We start from the raw sequence: 19,863 nt of genomic DNA, 5'->3' as shown, positions 1-19,863 counted from the left end.
AGCCTTAAGTCAATGGAGGGGGAAATTACTGGAGAAGTTTCTTAGGAACAGCGTTTATTCATATTTGGAAAACATGGTGTTACGAGCATGAAGCAATGTGGCTTTATGCAGGGAAGGTAGTGTCTCATAAACTTGATTTGAGTTTTTTCAGTAAATGACGAAGATGATTGAAGAGTGTAGAATGGTAGATGTTAACTACATGGACTTTAGCAAGGCCTTTGATTAAAGTCCCTCACGGCAGGCTGATATTGAAGGTGAAGTCAAATGGGATCTGTGGTGAACTACTAAGATGAATACAGAACTGGTTTAGTTATAGAAGACACAGTAGTATTGAAAGGTATTTTTCCGACTGGCGATCTGTGACCACTGGTGTTCCGCAGGGATTAGTGCTGGGACCCCGGTTATTTGTAAATTTTTAAATGTCATGGTAAGATTAATAAGTTTGGGGAGGGTTAAGGGAACTGCAGATCATGAAGAGGATTGCCACAGGAAACAGCAGGGTATAGATAGAGTGGAGACTTCGGCAGAAAGATGGCAGATAGCATTTAATGTTGACAAATGCGAAGGGATATAGTTTGGAAGCTCTAATGCAGGAGGGAAATATTCAGTAAATGGTTGAACTCTCAGAAGCATTAACATGCAGAGGGATCTAGGCATACAGGTCCACAATTCCATGAAAGGTGACAATGCAAGTGGATAAGGTTGTTAAGAAGATATATAGTCACTGCCCTGACCATAAAAACTGGCAAGTTATGTTGCAGCTATATAGAACTTTGGTTAGGCTATATTTGGAATACGGCATACAGTTCTACTTATCACATTATCAGAAAGTTGTGGAGGCTTTGGAGAGGGTACAAAATCAGGTTATCAGGATGTGCCTGGTTTAGAGTGTATTAACTATAAGAAATTGGACAAACTTGGTTTGTTTTCACTTGAACTTCAGAGGCTGAGGGGCTGACCTGAGAGGTGCTTATAAAATTATGAAATGCAGGGATAGAATGGATAGTTAAGAGTCCTTTTCCCAGGGTAGAAATGTCAATTACTGGGGGGCATAGGTTTAAGGTAAAGGGGGAAAGCTTAAAGGCGTGAGAGAGGCAGATTTTTAACACAGAGGGTGGTAACTGTCTGGAATTTTTTTTTGCCAGAGGTGGTGATAGAAGCAGATACAATAGCAATGCTTAGGAAGCATCTTGACAGATATATGAACAGGAAGGGAATAGAGGGTTACAGACAGTAAAGAGATAAAAAGTTTTTAGTTTAAAGAAGGTGTCATGTGTGTCAGCACAGACTTGGTGGGCCAAAGGGCTTGCTCCTGTGCTATGGTGTTCTTTGTTCTTATATCTCATGGAGATATAAGAATGGAGATCATAGATCTAGGGAGAGAGAAAGCAACAGAGGGATCTGAAAACAAAGATGGCCAAATGTTGCTTGACCAGGAGCCAATGTAGGTCAGCGAGCACAGAACTAATTGAGGGTTGGGACTTGCTGTGAACCAAGACACAGGCAGGGGAGCTTAGGATGACCTCAAGTTTATGGAGGGAAAATGACAGAGATAAGCCAGGAATGCACTGCATAGAGGGGTGTAGAGGCATGAGGGTATCAAGAGCTGTTGAGCTGAGATGGGGCAAAGATAGGTATATTATGGGAGTGAAAAAGGTGTAACCTTTTAGTGATAGTACATCTATGAAGTCGCAAGTTTATCTTGCGGTCAAAGGTGACACTAAAGTTGCAGACAGACTAGCCCAATCTAATGTGGTTGTTGGTAATCAATAGCTAGGAAATGAGTGTAGAGCAAGGATCAAAAACAATGATTACCTGGAAGAAAATTTACATTTATCCACTAATAGATGTTGAAGGCAGCAGCTGATATTTTAGCAACACTGGAGGAGTTGAATGCATTAGTGGGGTAACGGGTAGGAACATGAAATAAATACATTTCTTGAGTAAGCTGTTCCATGGAAAGAAATCAAAGTATGCAAATTTTTTTTCCAAAATACAATTTGTTGAAAGAAATAACATCAAAACAAAAGAGAAGCAACTACAAGAATGGAATTAGATTCGAGTTTGAAATTAAAAAACACTTGCATTGACACAATGGGCTGAATTTTCCAACTTTGAAAACATTTGGGAAATGGGACCATTTGTGAGGCTCCCAACTCTGCTCAGTGCTGCAGCTTAACAGTTTACCGCAATTAGCATGTAATAGCACCCAATGACAACAGTTGCCAGTTCAAGGTTAGAGAGTCTGAGTACCCAAAGTGAAAGGTAACTGGGGGGGCTTCTGTGAAGGCAACGTAATGCTGAGCAACAGAGAGCAGGGGAGGACAGCACAAGATGCATTCGTCCAATGTTAGGACAGCAGTTTTTCCTTCATGCCCATTATAATCCACTAGATATGTCTGCAGGTAAAGCACAGATTTCCAAGTCTTTACAAACTGATGGCCTGAGGTTTGCCAGTTTGAATCTATAATGCCATTACTTGATGTGCATGTTATGGTTCCAATCTCTTTGTTATGCAATCACCTCCTGTGTAAGACAGAAGCTAAGCTGTGCCCCAGTAGAAAACTACAAATCCTTTCTAAAAATGGTCACTAATTGGCTCAATTATTTCTTTAACTACCTTCCAGTTGGAATTGCAGGGCAAGCAACAGTCAAATTCTTAAAGCCGTCTCCAGAAAATGTGCAAGTTGGTGGGAAAATATCAGGAAACTGTCCCTGCCTTCTTCGTATATTTTCTGATACCCACCTCCAAGGTCGACTACATGGTGCAAGGAACATTCTACCTGATGGATTGAACAGCTTATTTCCGCTCCATCAAATTCAATTACTCTGAGAACATTTCAATAAACAAACTTACTTTGCCTGAAGGTGGTGGAGATGGGCTGGCACAGGGGCTAGGATAGTTACTGCTGTCTGTTGATTTTACAGATGACTGATCTGACCTGTCATCAGCACTCCTCTTAGGATGGAGGAAGCCCCGCTCTTTGTATCTTTGCTGCTGCTGCTGCTGTTGCGACTTTAACTGAACCCTATAAAAGAAAAACACTGGTTAAACAATTATTGAAAATGGGAAACAATAACAAAAATGACATGAAGTAGTTGTAAAAAAAAAATAGAGGGTATGGAGAAAAAAAAACAGGGTTAAAAGGTAAATGGAAATTTCTGAGACACAACACAACAGCAATATTGATCTTCCACTGTGCTGTAAAATTCAATCTTTCACAATAATCTTACATGCATACATTGACATTAGTGAATAGTTCTTCTCAGTCAAACAATATAGGGATAATAATACAAAAGCAAAATATTGCGGTAGCTAGAAATGTGAAATAAAGCAGAAAATGCTAAAGATTACATATTGGGCAGTATTTCTGAAGAGAAAATCAGCACATTTGTTCTTTCGGTGAGGTCACAAGCATAGAGTGTTATGTCTTAACTAGGCCAAAAATCAGATTCTTACAGTTGAGAAGTAATGTCTCAATTAAGTCCTCACTCCTTAGACAGACAGATTAAATCCTCGCCAGCAGGTAGCAAAGTCTAGTTGCATGCAATTCAACTTATTAGTTTCAGAACTTGCCCTACTAACTTCCCTGTCCTGATTATCCTCTCCCTAAGTGAGAAGTTAAATGCTTCAATAAAAAAAACAAAGTAATAACTGAATAGGTATCTGTCAAGTTAATGCCTCCGGTTCCACTATGAGCCATTCTCCTTCTCTACTTTCATTCCAAAAATTACAACAGCAGCAAATTCTACATTTACCCTCCCCATCCACACAACTGTACAATAACAACATATCAACCTCAAAGCCTCTGGTTGTGTGTTATTGGGATGGCTCAAGCAACACTTGTAATCTTGCAGCTGGCTTGGGCAGGCTCAGACAGGATTCCCAAGATCTGACTTTGTGATATTGTAGGCTGGCTCAGTTAGCAGTTAACAGTGGTGAGGACATGTAATGGTCATGGACAGACGAATGGATCGTTATATGGTGTGGTACTGCATCAACATCAGAGATGCTGCATGTGTCAACAACCTATGTGGACTGCATGTCCTTGAAGAGGATAGCATTGTGTGTGAAAGCTGATATTGTTATTAAAAAAACACTCAACTGGATCCTAAAACTTCCTACATCTACATTTATCATCAATCCTGGCTCATGGAAGCACTGTAACACTTTGATCAGTTAATCACATATTCAAGTCCCATTGCAAAGAGACTCAAATACAGCCCCCAGACACAGGGACGCAGTACTAAGAAAATGTTGCGCTGTCAGAAGGACTGTATTTTGGATGAAACTGATGTGCCCTGCATGTCCTCACAGATAGATGCAACACTATTTGAAGACGATCATTTTGTGGTCAACACTTGGGTTTCACAAACATGACAGATTAACATCACCGTTTACTGATTAAATTAGTAGTTATACAAGAAAATTTAAACTATTAAGTACAGAATCTAATTCCTGAGTAACTACTCAACTGAGATCATACTTACTTCCCTTACCCCCAGTCACTCCTCCCCAGCCCTGTTTCACATCCTTTCCCCTATTACTAGACCCATACCCACCCTTTGCCTACTCCAGACCCAATCCCACGTTCCCTCACTCTGGTCTCCCACCCTGCCAAATCCAAGCCAACTCTCCTTTTATTCTGGACCTATTCTCATCCGTTCCGTCACCAGGAAGAAGAAAGTGAGGACTGCAGATGCTGGAGATCAGTGTCAAAAGGTGTGGTGCTTGAAAAGCAGAGCTGGTCAGGCAGCATCCGAGGAGCAAGACAGTCTACGTTTCGAGCATAAGTTCTTCATCAGGAAACTTTGATAAAGAGCTTACGGTCGCAATGTCAACTCTCCTGCTCCTTGGTTGATGCCTGACCAGCTGTGCTTTTCTAGCACCACACTTTTTGACTCATTCTTGTCACCAGACAGGATGTGCCTTTGCTACCACCCCAATCTTCCCACGGCCCCAACTGGATACCAACCCTCCTCTTCCTGACTTGATTTTTCCCCACCCACCCTGATCTATCATAAACACTACATCACTTACCTGATCCCTTGCCACCTGAGAGTCTGCACCCACCCAGAGAATCGTAGTCTCCACACACCCTATTCTCTATCCATCTGCTGCCTGATTTGCCTGGCAAACCATTCCCCTAGCCAACAAGCACCCTAACCTCATACTTACTTTATGTGTTTACTGTTTGATAGCAGCTATCAAGGTTTCTGTCTATGATGTTAGATCTGTAAATTTCAGAGTATGTCTGTGAAATAGGGCATGGTTTGCTTTTTGACAGTACTGCACTATGACAAAACTAATCAGAAAGGAACTACAACTCTGCATTTCTGAAGGAGCACAGATCAGAATCTCCTCTCAGAGATGTGGAGCTTTCTCCTCTCCTAAACAAGGAGGGACTGGCTGGAAATTGGAGAGAGATTTCCACCCCTCAGAAAATCATGCACTTTTTAATTACCATAATTTACAGCATGCATAATTAAGATCAACAAATGCCTCCTAACAACTCATGAATTGTTTTCATTCACGTCATTTTTCTTCTTTCATTTCTATTAACTTTGATTACATGAAGGCCATTACACAATCTAGAAATCACCTCATACTTAAATGGAGTGTTTCTCATGTCATCTGACAATATATGACACAAGACATGGTATTATGCTATGTAATTTTTTTTCAGTAGCACCCAAGATTGGGTACTAAAAGTATACCCTCTTCACATTGACAGATACTTTTCAGACCAATTACTATTCAATTTGATGTATCGCTATAGTTCTACCTTTCCCGGAACTCCACACTGGAAGAATCATCTGAAAACTCTGTTTCAGCTGAGCTTTTCCTGCTGTTTGACCTCCAAGATGAGGAGACAGGAAGTTCTTCTGAAGACATTGGTCTTGGTCTTTGTCCAATTCCGGAAGGTTGTTGCAACCCTGCTGCTTGCTCCTCACTGCTAAGAACTCCAATGATTGCCCTGATAGTTGCCTCATCTACCTGAGTCCAAGGTTTTGATGGAGCACGCATACGTCTCAAGAATAGACTGTGCCATTTCTGTCGTAACTGTAAGATAAGACTTGCTGCCTGTAACAAGACAGATAGTGAAAATTCATTACCAAAAAAGAAAACAAGCCTCACAATGAACTTGCATTTTTATGGTTCTCTATTATATCCTCATATCATATCTAAGCAATTTAAAACCAATGAATTACTTTTGAAGTGCACTTACTTATGCAGGCACATATGGCATATGAACAGATGACCTGTTATTCTGTTTTGAATATTTTATCAAAGGGAAAAAGTGGGCAATTCCAGTAAACCCAAGGTTCGAAGGAAGAGTTATATTGGACTTGAAACGTTAACTTTGTTCTTCTCTCTCCAGACCTGTTGCATTTCTCTAGCTTTTCTATTTTTTTATTCCAGTAAACCTAGGATGGAGTCCCATTTAATTAGCTGCCTAAATGAGTAATAGTTTATTCTAAACTAATAGAATCATTCACTCTAATAAGCTGGTTTACTCCAAGATGTATTTATTACAATAAATGCTTTGCTACATGTTAATTTTAGAAACAGAATCAAGAACACAACCTTGTTTTTTGTAAATTTGTCTTTTTGTGAAGTTACACCAATAGTTAAGGCAGAAATTTATGAAAAAGTGGTACAGGGAAATTAGAGTTGATGGACAAATAGCTGCAAGAAATCAGACAGAACTTAATTTTACAACAAAGTTATAAATTCATAAAACTCACAATTTGAATTTATTGCACAATTTGATTTTTTTTTTGAGATGGTACTTTTGCTCTAAATAACAGTAACGAGAAACTGCAGAAACATGGTCAAGTCAGAGGAAATGATCAAGAAACTTTTCAGACTTAACTATAGCATGTAAACACTTCAACCAGGCAGAGGGTTACACAGAAACTGATTTTGGGAAATGAGCTTGGTCAGGTGAACGAAGTTTCAGTGGGGGAGCATTTAGGGGATGGTAACTATAATACCATGAGTTTTAAGATACTCATGGATACTGATAACAGTAGTCTTTGGGTGAAGATGTTAAATTGGGGAAGGCGAACTACAACGTTATTCGCTGGAACTAGATCATTTTGAATGAAGATGGCTGTTTGAGAGTAAATCCACAATGGACATGTGGAAAGATTTCAAACGGCAGTTGATAAGAGTTCAGGAGCGGCATGTTCTTACGAGAATGAAGGATAGATGTGGCAAGTTATACGAACCTTAGATGTCCAAGGATATTGTGACCTTGGTAAAAAAAAAGAAAAAGGAAGCATACGTAAGGTATAAGAGGATGGCAACTGATGAAGCCCTTGAAGTATATAAAGAAAGCAGGAAAGAACTTAAAACAAGAAATTAGAAGGGCTAAAAGGGGTCATGAAAAGTTGCTAGCAAACAGAATTAATGAGAATCTCAAAGCTTTTTAAACATATAAAAAGCAAATGCGTGGCCAGGGAAAGAGTTGGCTCACTCAAGGACAAAGGAGGGAATCTACGCGTGGAGCCAGAAGAGGAAGGACAGGTCTTAAACAAAAACTTTGCATCGGTATTCCTTCACCAAAGAGAAGGAATTGGAGGAGAATAATCTCAGGGAAGGGAGTATCAAATTTCTAAGCGAAGTTTCTATTAAAAAGGAAGAGGTGTTGAGCGTTTTAAAAAGTATTAAGGTAGACAAGTCTCTGAGTCCTGATGAGATCTATCCCAGAATATTACGGAGGCGAGAGAACAATTTGCTGGAACAGTGGTGATAGGTGAAGTCCCAGAGGAGTGTAGAGAAGCCAATGTAGTCCCATTGTTTAAGGATAGCAGGGATAATCCAGAATATTACAGATCTGTGAGCCTCTTGTCAGTGGTAGGAAAATTATTGGAAAAGATTCTCAGGGATAGGATCTATATGAATTTCGAAGCAAGTGGACTCACTAGTGAAAGACAGTGTGGTTTTATGCAGGGGAGGTCATGCCTCACCAACTAGATTAATTTTTTTGAGGTGACGAAGATGATAGATAAGGGAAAGGCAGTTGATGTTGTCTACGTGGATTTCAGTAAAGTCTTTGACAAGGTCTCTCACGGCAGACTCGTACAAAAGGTGAAGTCACATGATATCGGGGTAAGCTGGCAAGTTGGATACAGAACTGGCTTAGTCATAAAGAGACAGAGTAGCAGTGGAAGGAAGCTTTTTGGAATGGAGGGTTGTGACTAGTGGTGCTCCACAGGTATTAGTGCTGGGACCTTTGTTCTTCATGGTCGACAGAAATGATTTGGAGGAAATCATGGCTGGTCTAATTAGCAAGTTTGGTGGCGTTGCACACAATGGGGAGGATAGTCAGAATACATAGCAGGATAGATCAGTTAGAGTCGAGTATGTGATGCTAGAAAAGCACAGTGGCTCAGGCAGCATTTGAGGGGCAGAAGGATCAGCATTTTAGGCATAAGCCCTTCATCAGAATCCACACTCTTGACTCTGATCTCCAGCATCTGCAGTCTTCACTTTCTCCTATAGATCATTTGGAGGCATGGGCAGAAAAACAGCAGGTGGAGTTTAATCTAGGCAAATGTGAGGTGATGTATTTTGGAAGGTCAAGTATAAGTGGAAATTATACAATAAATGGCAGAACCCTTAGGAGAATTGATATATAGGGATCTGGGTGTGCAGGTTCACAGATCACTGACGGTGGCAGAGCAAAAAATGTGTTGCTGGAAAAGCGCAGGAGGTCAGGGCTTATGCCCGAAACGTCGATTCTCCTGTTCCTTTGATGCTGCCTGACCTGCTGCGCTTTTCCAGCAACACATTTTTAAGGTCTGATCACCAGCATCTGCAGTCCTCACTTTCTCCTGGTGGCAGAGCACGTAGATCAGGTAGTAAAAAAGATCTATGGCATGATTGCCTTCATTGGAAGGGGCATTCAGTACAAGATTAGGCAAGTTACGCTGCAGCTTCATAAAACTTCAGTGACATTCAGTTGTGGTCACCACACTACCAGAAGGACTTTGGAGAGGGTACAGTGAAAGTTTACCAGGATTTTGCCTGGCATGGGGGATTTTAGCTATGAAGAAAGATTGGATTGACTGGGTTTGTTTTTACTGGAACACAGGAGGTTGAGGGGCGATCTGATAGAAGTTTACAAGATTGTGAATGGCATGGATAATATGGAGAGTGAGGCTTCTTCCCAGGATGGAGGGGTTAATTAGTAGCAGACACAGGTTCAAGGTGCACAGAGATGGGACAGTTTTAGTGTAGATGGTCAAAATGTGTCAGCGTAGGGCCTGTTCCTGTGCTATACTGCTTTTTCTTTTAAACAGATGTAAAGATATATGCATATGGATGGAAAAAAGTTAGGAACATTAAAAAAACAGGATATCGCCAGATAGCTTCTTTATCACAAACAAAACTTGTAAACTTTATTGATGTAATCAGCCCTAAATTAGTCAGAACATCCAAGTAAATCAGCCATTGAAAATTAAATTTATGCAAAAGATTCTCTTTGGACAATAGCTGAGGTATGCATTGCTGACTCACTTCAACCAGATAACTGCCAGGACAAAGCAGCTATGTAGGATGTCAAGAACTCTTCATAACTGCTGACATCAAGTGAAGTCCTTCTACAATTAACTTCATGCTCAGCCCCTTGAGAATTAAAATTAGACTTACATTATGCAAGAGTTTGAATTGAGTGGAACTTTAGTCAAAACACTGTTCATGACATGCTAATTTCAGATCATTCATACAATCTCTAATTGTATATCATGCACACTTATCCATGTCATTAATCTGACATGATCAAAGTGTATGCTTGGATCAGCAAATACATTTTACAGCTAGATACCACGTGCCAGCAGTATAATGCTGGAGAAAATATCGTGACTGAGTGGTGGGTATGTAGGTGGGCTAGAGATGAGAGACATGATCTTCATCCACGCTAGAATTGGCTTTGAGCAATGTTTAATTGAATTGTGTGGATTTTGGGACCAACCTAAAGCTGAAGCACCACAGAATAAAACACAGTCTCCTTGAGCAACACTACTGTTATGTGAAATACAACATTAGATTGAAACAAAAACAGAGGTTGCTGGAAAAGCTCAGCAAGGGCAGCAGCATCTGTGAAGAGAAATGAAAATTAATGTTTCAGGTCCAGTGACCCTTCCTCAGAACAGCTTTTCACTTAAGTACAATTCAGATACCCAAGGACTAGAGAACGATTCAACATACACAGAAGTAGTGTGTGAAATCACCCATGCAAAACCCAAAAGAGTGAAAAAAAAATCAAAGATGGAAAACACACATATTACCTTGCAATATGCTTTCTTGGAAAGAGCTAAACATGTGGAAGTGTAAATGCTCTGGGAGCAGGAAAATAATCTGTACTTCTGCATTAAGGAGTAAAACATATGGTATAAACAGATCTGTGGTAAGGAATTGTACCTACAACCTCAGATTCCATCTCTCACTTGTGTTTTACTCCAATCACAGGTTCCCTCCTTTCCACACTGGCTGCTTCCACTGAATCAAATTTGAGGGTGAGGATAGGAGGAAGGGTAACCGTGATTACAGCAGTCATTCTAGTCAATCCCGCTGCAAGAGACCATGCATGGAAGTTTCAGCTGTGCCATTACTAAATGCAAAAAGAGGTGTCCAAGAAGAAGTCTAAAACAAGAAAGAAAGAAGTTGACGGCAGGAAATCCACGACAAGACTGAGAACGTAAGATCATAAGATATAAGAGCAGAATTAGGCCAATCAGTTCTATTCCACCATACAATCATGGCTGATATGTTTTTCAACTCCACTCTCCTGCATTCTCCCTGTGACCCTTGATCCCCTTACTTATCAATAACCTATCTTAAATACCCTCCATGACTCAGCCTCCACAGTTCTTTGAGGCAATGAGTTCTGAGTCACAACCCTCTGGCTGAAGAAATTCCTTCTCGGCTTAGTTCTAAAGGATTATGTCTTCACCCTGAAGCTGTTCCTTTTCCACGTCCATTACCTAAACGTGTTAGTATCCTATAAATTTCAATCAGATTCCCGTACCCCCGCCTCTTCATTCTTCTAAGCTCCACTGAGTAAACACTCAAAGTCCTCAACCGCCCCTCATACAACAAACCCTTCACCCCCAGAATCATACTTGTAAAGCTCCTCTGGACCCTCTTCAATGCCAGCACATCTTTCCTCAATAAAGAGACATAAAAGTGCTCACGATATTCCAAATGCAGTCTGAACAGAGCCTTACCAGGGACCCAATAGATGTGGCGTATCTAAATTTCCAAAAGGCATTTGACAAGGTACTGGACAAAAGGCTGCTGCATAAGATAAAGATGCATGGCGTTATGGGCAACATATTAGCATGGATAGAGGATTGATTAACTAACAGGAAACAAAGATTGGGATAAATGAGTGCTTGGTTGGCAATCAGTGATTAATAGTGTGTCTCAGGGAGCAGTGTTGGGACCACAATCATTCACAATTTATATGATTTGGAGTTGGGGACCATGTGTAGTATGTCAAAGTTTGCAGATGATACTAAGATGCATCTGCAAAGTGTGCAGAAGACTCTGAAACTTTGCAAAGAACATAGATAATTTAAGTGAGTAGGCAAAAGTCTGGCAGATGGAGTACAATGCTAATAAATGCGAAGTCATTGATTTTGATATGAATAACAGTAAAATGGTCATGATTTGGAGATGCCGGTGTTGGACTGGGGTTTACAAAGCTAAAAATCACAACACCAGGTGAGAGTCCAACAGGTTTAATTGGAAGCGCTAGATTTTGGAGCATTGCTCCTTCATCAGTTGGTTGTCACAACCACCTGATGAAGGAGTAGCGCTCCAAAAGCTAGTGCTTCCAATTAAACCTGTCGGACTATAACATGGTGTTGTGTGATTTTTTATTTAGTAAAAAGGACTATTAGTGGAATGGTTAAAAAATTGCAGCATGCTGCTGTGCAGAGGGACCTGGGTGCCCTGTGCATGAATCACAGAAGGTTGGTGTGCAGGTACAACAGGCAATTAAGGCGGCAAATGAAATTCTGTCCTTCATTGCTAAAGGGATTGAGTTTAAAAGCAGGAGGTTATGTTGCAGCTGTGTAGTGTGCTGGCGAGGTCACACCTGGAGTACTGCATGCAGTTTTGGTCTCCTTAGTTGAGAAAGGATGCACTGGGCACTAGAGGGGGTGTGGTGATGGTTCACTTGGTTGATTCCAGAATTGAGGGAGGTTGGCTTATGAGGAAATACTGAATAGACTGGGACTATATTCATTGGAATTTACAAGAATGGAGGGGGATCTTATAGAAACATAAAATTATGAAGGGAATAGACAGGATACAAGTAGAGAGGATGTTTCCACTGGCAGCTGTAACTAGGACAAGAGGGCATGGCCTCAAAATTAGGGGGAGCAGATATAGGACTGAATTCAGAGGGAATTTATTTCACCAGAGGGTTGTGAATCTATGGAATTCCCTGCCCAGTGAAGTGGTTGAGGCTCTCTCAGTAAATGCTTTTAAAGCTAAATTAAGGGTTACGGTGATAGGGCAGGTGAGTGAGGGCGTGAAAAGATCAGCCATGATCTTATTGAATGACGAGGCAGGCTTGAAGAGTCAGATGGCCTACTCCTGGTCCAAGTTCTTATGTTCTTATATATCTTCAGCAGCACAGCTCTGCTCTTGTTTTCTAGCTCTCTCGAAATGAATGTTAATATTATATTTGCCTTCCTAACTGCCAACTGAACATGCATGTTAATCTTAAGAGAATCCTGAACTAGGTTCTCAAGTCTCTTTGCATTTCAGATTTCCAAAGCCTTTCCCCATTTAGAAAATAGTCTACACTTCTATTCTTGCTATTAAAGTGCATATCCTCATACTTTGCAACATTATATTCCATCTGCCACTTCCTTGCTCACTCGCCTATATCCACATCTTTCTTCAGCTTCAACCCAACTTGTCCTTCCACATATCTTTGTGTCATTTGCAAATTTAACAACAATGCCCTCAGTTACATTGTCCAAATTATTAATGTATAACATGAATAACTGTGGTCCCAATACTGACCCCTACAGAAATCAACTAGCCACCAGCTGCTATCCTGAAAAAGACCCCTTTATCACTACTCTCTGCCTTCTGCTAGTCAGCCAAACCTCTATTCATGCTGGAACCTTGTCCCTAACACTACCATCTCTCATCTTATTTAACAGCCTTTTGTGTGGCACCTTGTCAAAGGCCTTCCAGAAATCCATATAGATCATGTCCAATAGTTTTCCTTTGTTAAACTTGCTTGTTATTTCCTCAAAGGATTCTCACAAATTTGTTAGGCATGACCTCCCCTTGATGAAATCATGCTGATTCAGCCTTATGGTACCATGCACTTCCAAGTACTCTGTAATCTGATCCTTAATAATGATCTCTAAAATCTTACCAACAACTCAGGTGAGGCTAAATGACCTATAGTTCCTTGACTTTTGCCTCCCTCCCTTCTTAAACAGGGGTGGTACATTGGCTTATCCTCCCCGATGACTGCAAGATCATTACCAGTGCTTCTACAATCCCCTTCAGAACACTGGGATGTAGTCCATCCAGCTCGAATGATTTATCAGTCTTCAGACTTTTCAGCTTTTCCAGCACTATCCTCTCACCTCTGCCCCCGAATCTCAAAGTTCTGATATGTTGTTGGTGATTTTCACTGTGAAAACTGATGCAAAGCACCTACTCAGTTCCTCCGCCATTTCTTTGCCCCCAGTGCTACTTCTCCAGCCTCATTTTCCAGTAGTCCAATGTCCACTCTTAACTTTCTCTTTAAAGAAGATTGCAAGAGTTTTTTTTAAAGATATCCAGAAGTTATATTACCAGCTAGCTTATCTTGATATTTCATCTTCTCCCATTTGTTTGCTTAGTTATCCTGTGCTTTTTTTTCAAAAAGCTTTTCAATCCTCTCACTTCCCACTAATCTTCACCACACTGTATGCTTTTTATTTTACTCTTATGCTGTCCCTCATTTTCCTTGTGAGCTATCCTCCATTTAGGATGTTCTTCTTTCTTGAGATGAATCTCTGCTGTGCCTCCTGAATTACCCACAGAAATCCAGCCATTGCTGTCTTCCCTGCTTGGCTTCACATTCAATCAATTCTGGCCAGTTTCTCCCTCATGTCTCTGTAGTTACATTTACTCAGTTTGTTATACCGCTACATTGATTCAATCTGCTCCGTCTCAAAAGAGGAGTTTGGGAGAGCCACAACTCAATTTCAAACCAGGCAGGACCAGGCTGTGGTTCATACAGATGGGGTCAGGACTCTCAGGTAAACTTTCACCATTTTCCAGAAAGAGTCCACACTAGTTTTAAAAAATTTGTTTTAAAAGGAGGTAAGAAATGGCATAAATCTGCAGAACTGAAGGTTTGGTACGTTTTTGGTATTGTTCCATATCTGATGGTTAGCTATATGCTGTAACAGTAATGTGGGCGGCATGGTGGCTCTGTGGTTAGCACTGCTGCCTCACAGCGCCAGGGACCCAGGTTCAATCCGTGTGGAATTTGCACATTGTCCCTGCGTCTCCGTGGGTTTTCTCCAGGTGCTCCAGCTTCCTCCCACAATCCAAAATGTGCAGGCCAGGTGAATTGGCCATGCTAAATTGCCCATAGTGTCAGGCGCATTAGTCAGGGGTAAATAAAGGATCGGGGAATGGGTCTGGGCAGGTTACTCTTCGGAGGGTCGGTGTGGACTTGTTGGCCCGAAGGGCCTGTTTTCATACTGTAGGCAATACAATCAGTAATGTGTTAATTCTCCTTGTTGTACAGTTGGATCCTTGGAGGTCAATATCCTGACATGTTCTTCAGCAGTTACTTTAAATGTAAGTATTAAGGAGAAAGAAACTTCAATTACTAGAAAATCAAGGCATACTGCAGTGTGCATATGGCTTCAGGGATTGAATCCAAATAAGTAGCCTCTAAAAACACACAATATTTATTATGACTTCCAGACTGCGACCATCTAATTTTGAAATAAACAAACTTCAGTGGAATACAACTTTTCAAAGTTACTTGAGGTATCATAATGCAAGATAATATGTATTGTAATTAAAACAAACAAAATGTGACAGTTCACAAAGAATACTGCTTTGCAATGAAATACCTAGTCTATGAAGCCGTAGCTTTATTTGAAAACTTTTGATAAATATGGATTGTGGGATTAATTGTTTTCTCACAGAAATTGTGAAATCAGCATAACATTTTGAAATGTCAAAAGTTTACAAGTATTGTAATGTTGTAGTTGCAGAGGTTAGCTTGCTCATACTAAATCATTAGTCTAAAATAAATCAGGAATACAACCAGAAATGACTTACTTCAGGGTCTATTCTAAAATTTAGCCACTCTTCCAGTTTTAAAGTTGCCATTTTAGATGTAGATTTGTCTTCCATTTCACTATCGCTACTGTCATTAGTGACACCATCTACTGCACAAAATAAAGGACAGAAAAAAAATAAGTACACTGTTAATCAGATTTCTTGAGGAGCAGCTTTCCGAACTAAAGTGATCAATTTTAAAGGATTCCACATTAAGAGGTATTATCATAATTGTGTCAAGTCTCAATTCAGAAATTTCAATGCTCAATTCAGGCTGTCATTTTAATGCAGTTTTGAGGAAATGCTGCAGTATGTCAGGTTTCATCTTGCAGATCAGATGTCAAACTATTGCTCCATCTGTTCTGTGATGGATATTAAAGCTACTCAAATCAAAGCTCAAGTGTTTCTTCTAGTGTCTTCACCAACATGTGGCCTGCAACTAATATACCAAATTAGATTTTCTGTTAATTATCTCATCACTCAAATTGCACTGTGTATACAGGGGAATTTGCCAACCAGGGCTTCCCAAGTCCGGGGCTAAGACCCCAAGTGTAATCACCAACTGAAAATGTGGCATGGCAAGCTTTAAGGCAGCATTGATTGCTGTGGAGCTCTGAGTGAATTATAAGATTTATCTTCTGCCTCCAATAAACCCCCATCCTCTGTTTTTCTTCCTGACTTGTAGCCTCATCGAGGGTTAGAGCAACTTCTGGCTTTCAAAATGGAGTTAAAGTGGGAAAACGTTTGGGAAACAATGTTGTCATATTCTACTTGGATTCCCAAACACAACTGATAAGGTCCCAAATCAAAGGTCTTTGCAGAAAATAAAAACTAATTTTAAAGAAGGTAATGCATTAGCATGGATTGAAGACTGGCTAGTTGGCAGCAAAGGCATGATAGCTAAATTTGTGGACAACATAAAGATTGGTGGGAAATTGCATTGTGAAGAAGATACAAGGAGGTAAAACGCTAGATGGGCTGCTTGAATGGGCAAGGATCTGGCAGACAAAGTATAATGTGGGAAAATGTGAAGTTGCTCACTTCGTAAGGAAGAATGAAAAAGGTGTATTATTTGAACAGAAATGCCTGTGAATTGAGGTGAAGGAAGATTTAGGTATTCTTGTACTAGTTATGAGAGGCTAGTATACAGGTACTACATGTAATCAGGTTGCTTACTTTTATTGTGAGAGGAATTGAACTTAAAATAATAGTTATGCTTCAGTTATACAAGGCATTGTCACATAAAACTCTAGTACTGGTTTTGGTGACCTTATTTAAGGGTGGATTTTGGCAGATTGGAGGCAGTACAGAAATTATTTTCTAGACTGATACCTAGAATGATTGGGTTGTCTTAAGACAACAAATTGTATAGGAGGATTTTTGTTCACAGGAGTTCAGAAGAATGAGGGATGACTTGGTTGAAGAGTATGGAATTATAATTAGTCTTGACAAGGTGGATATTGAAAGGATGTTTCATCTTGTGGGCAAGTCCAAAAACTAGGGTGCATGATTTAAAACCAGGAATAACCTTCGGGTCAGAGATGAGGAGGATTACCTTCTCAGAGTCAGAGTGATGCAGCACGGAAACAGACCCTTTGGCCCAACTCGTCCATGCTGACCACGTTTCCCAAACTAAGCTAGTCCCACTTGCTTATGTTGAGCTTATATGTAGGTAAAAACAATGACAGCAGATGCTGGAAACCAAATTCTGGATTAGTGGTGCTGGAAAAGTACAGCAGTTCAGGCAGCATCCGAGGAGCAGTAAAATCGACGTTTCAGGCAAAAGCCCTTCATTAGGAATAAAGGCAGAGAGCCTGAAGGGTGGAGAGATAAATGAGAGGAGAGTGGGGTTGGGGGGGAAAGTAGCAGAGAGTACAATAGGTGAGTGGGGGAGGGGATGAAGGTGATAGGTCAGGGAGGAAGGTGGAGTGGATAGGTGGAAAAGATGATAGACAGGTAGGAACAAGTCACGGGGACAGTGCTGAGCTGGAAGTTTGGAACTGTGGGGAAGTGGGGGAAGGGGAAATGAGGAAACTGTTGAAGTCCACATTGATGCCCTGGGGTTGAAGTGTTCTGAGGCAGATGATGAGGCGTTCTTCCTCCAGGCGTTGGGTGGTGAGGGAGCGGTGGTGAAGGAGGCCCAGGACCTCCATGTCCTCGACAGAGTGGGAGGGGGAGTTGAAATGTTGGGTCACAGGGCGATGTGGTTGATTAGTGTGGGTGTCCCGGAGATGTTCCCTAAAGCGCTCTGCTAGGAGGTGCCCAGTCTCCCCAATGTAGAGGAGACCGCATCGGGAGCAACGGATACAATAAATGATATTAGTGGATGTGCAGGTAAAACTTTGATGGATGTGGAAGGCTCCTTTAAGGCCTTGGATGGAGGTGAGGGAGGTGGTGTGGGCGCAGGTTTTGCAATTCCTGCAGTGGCAGGGGAAGGTGCCAGGGCGGGAGGGTGGATTGTAGGGGGATGTGGACCTGACCAGGTAGTCATGGAGGGAACAGTCTTTGCGGAAGATGGAAGGGGTGGGGAGGGAAATATATCCCTGGTGGTGGGAGTCCGTTTGGAGGAAGCGGAAATGTCGGCGGATGATTCGGTTTATGCGAAGGTTGGTAGGGCAGAAGGTGAGCACCAGGGGCGTTCTGTCCTTGTTACGGTTGGAGGGGTGGGGTCTGAGGGCGGAGGTGCGGGATGTGGACGCGACGCGTTGGAAGGCATCTTCAACCACGTGGGAAGGGAAATTGCGGTCTCGAAAGGAGGAGGCCATCTGGTGTGTTCTGTGGTGGAACTGGTCCTCCTGGGAGCAGATACGGCAGAGGTGGAGGAATTGGGAATACGGGATGGCATTTTTGCAGGAGGTAGGGTGGGAAGAGGTGTAATCCAGGTAGCTGTGGGAGTTGGTGGGTTTGTAAAAAATGTCGGTGTCAAGTCGGTCGTCATTAATGGAGATGGAGAGGTCCAGGAAGGGGAGGAAGGAGTCAGAGATGGTCCAGGTAAATTTAAGGTCAGGGTGGAATGTGTTGGTGAAGTTGATGAATTGCTCAACCTCCTTGCAGGAGCATGAGGTGGCACCAATGCAGTCATCAATGTAGGGGAGGAAGAGGTGGGGAGTGGTGCTTGTGTAACTATGGAAGATGGACTGTTCTACGTAGCCAACAAAGAGACAGGCATAGCTGGGGCCCATACGGGTGCCCAATGGCTACCCCTTTGGTCTGGAGGAAGCTGGAGGATTCAAAACAGAAATTGTTAAGGGTGAGGACCAGTTTGGCCAAACGAATGAGTGTGTAGGTGGAAGGGTACTGTTGGGGACATCGGGAGAGGAAGAAACGGAGGGCTTGGAGGCCCTGGTCATGGTGGATGGAGGTGTAGAGGGACTGGATATCCATGGTGAAGATGAGGCGTTGGTGGCCAGGGAAAGGGAAGTCTTGGAGGAGGTGGAGGGCATGGGTGGTGTCTCGAACATGTGGGGAGTTCCTGGACTAGGGGGGATAGGACAGTGTCGAGGTAAGTAGAGATGAGTTCAGTGGGGCAGGAGCATGCTGAGACAATGGGTCAGCCAGGGTGGTCAGGCTTGTGGATCTTGGGAAGGAGGTAGAACAGGGCAGTGCAGGGTTCCCGATTATGAGGTTGGAAGCTGTGGGTGAGAAATCTCCTGAGGTGATGAGGTTCTGTCCGGTCTGGGAGATGATGGGGGGTGGGGTCATGGTCGAGGGGGCGGTAGGAAGAGGTGTCCTCGAGTTGGCGTTTGGCTTCAGCGGTGTAGAGGTCAGTGCGTCAGACTACCACTGTGCCCCCTTTATCTGCTGGCTTGATGGTGAGGTCAGGATTGGAGCAGAGGGATCGGAGGGTTGTGCGTTGTGAGGGCGAGAGGTTGGAGTGGGGGAGGGGGCTAGACAGGTTGAGGCGGTTAATGTCCCAGCGGCAGTTGGAAATGAAGAGGTCGAGGGCAGTTAATAGGCCAGCGCCGGGTGTCCAGGTGGATGCAGTGTGCTGGAGGTGGGCGAAGGGGTCCTCGGAAGGTGGGCGTCTAACCCTTTCCCATTTATGTACCTGTCCAAATGTCTTTTAAATATTGTAACTGTACCTGCATCAACCACTTCCTCTAGCAGCTCATCCCACACAAGAACCACCCTCTGCATAAGACAATTGCCCATCAGGTCCTTTTTAAATCTTTCTCCTCTCATCTTAAAGATACGCTCCCTAGTTTTGAACACCCCTACACTAGGGAAAAGACTTATGTTATTCATCTTATCTATGTCCTTATGATTTTATAAATGGCTAAATATCCACCCCTCAACCTCCTACGCACCAATGAAAAAGTCCCAAACTATCCATCCTCTCCTTATAACTCTCGTGCCAGCATTTACTATCCTAGTAAATCTTTTCTGTACCCTCTCTAATTTAGTAATATTATTCCCATAGTAGGGTGACCAGAATTGTACACAGTAGTCTAAAAATGGTCTCACCATGTATAAACTCTACATGATGTCCCAACTCATACTCAATCTTTGAGGATTGAGAGAATTCGGAT

General features: G+C 42.1%; 1 protein-coding gene across 7 annotated transcripts in view; it reads right to left on the bottom strand.

Annotated features, from left to right (window-relative positions):
- Positions 1–19,863, bottom strand: part of ythdc2 (YTH domain containing 2) — a 153,289-nt gene that overhangs the window by 20,132 nt on the left and 113,294 nt on the right. For 5 of the 7 annotated variants that reach the window (XM_072583916.1, XM_072583964.1, XM_072583906.1 and 2 more), the window contains exons 25-27: positions 15,335–15,444; positions 5,787–6,085; positions 2,858–3,029 (exon numbers count right to left, since the gene is read on the bottom strand). In XM_072583916.1, the coding sequence (XP_072440017.1) occupies positions 2,858–3,029; positions 5,787–6,085; positions 15,335–15,444 (581 nt within the window). The remainder of the gene's footprint in view (positions 1–2,857; positions 3,030–5,786; positions 6,086–15,334; positions 15,445–19,863) is intronic. The other 2 variants (XM_072583933.1, XM_072583954.1) reach the window with 1 other exon arrangement.

Source organism: Chiloscyllium punctatum, chromosome 2 (genome assembly GCF_047496795.1).
Source record: "Chiloscyllium punctatum isolate Juve2018m chromosome 2, sChiPun1.3, whole genome shotgun sequence".
NCBI classification, from domain to species: Eukaryota; Metazoa; Chordata; class Chondrichthyes; order Orectolobiformes; family Hemiscylliidae; genus Chiloscyllium; species Chiloscyllium punctatum.
The sequence above is the reverse complement of the archived record's forward strand: the minus strand, read 5'-3'. Positions and strand labels throughout refer to the sequence as shown.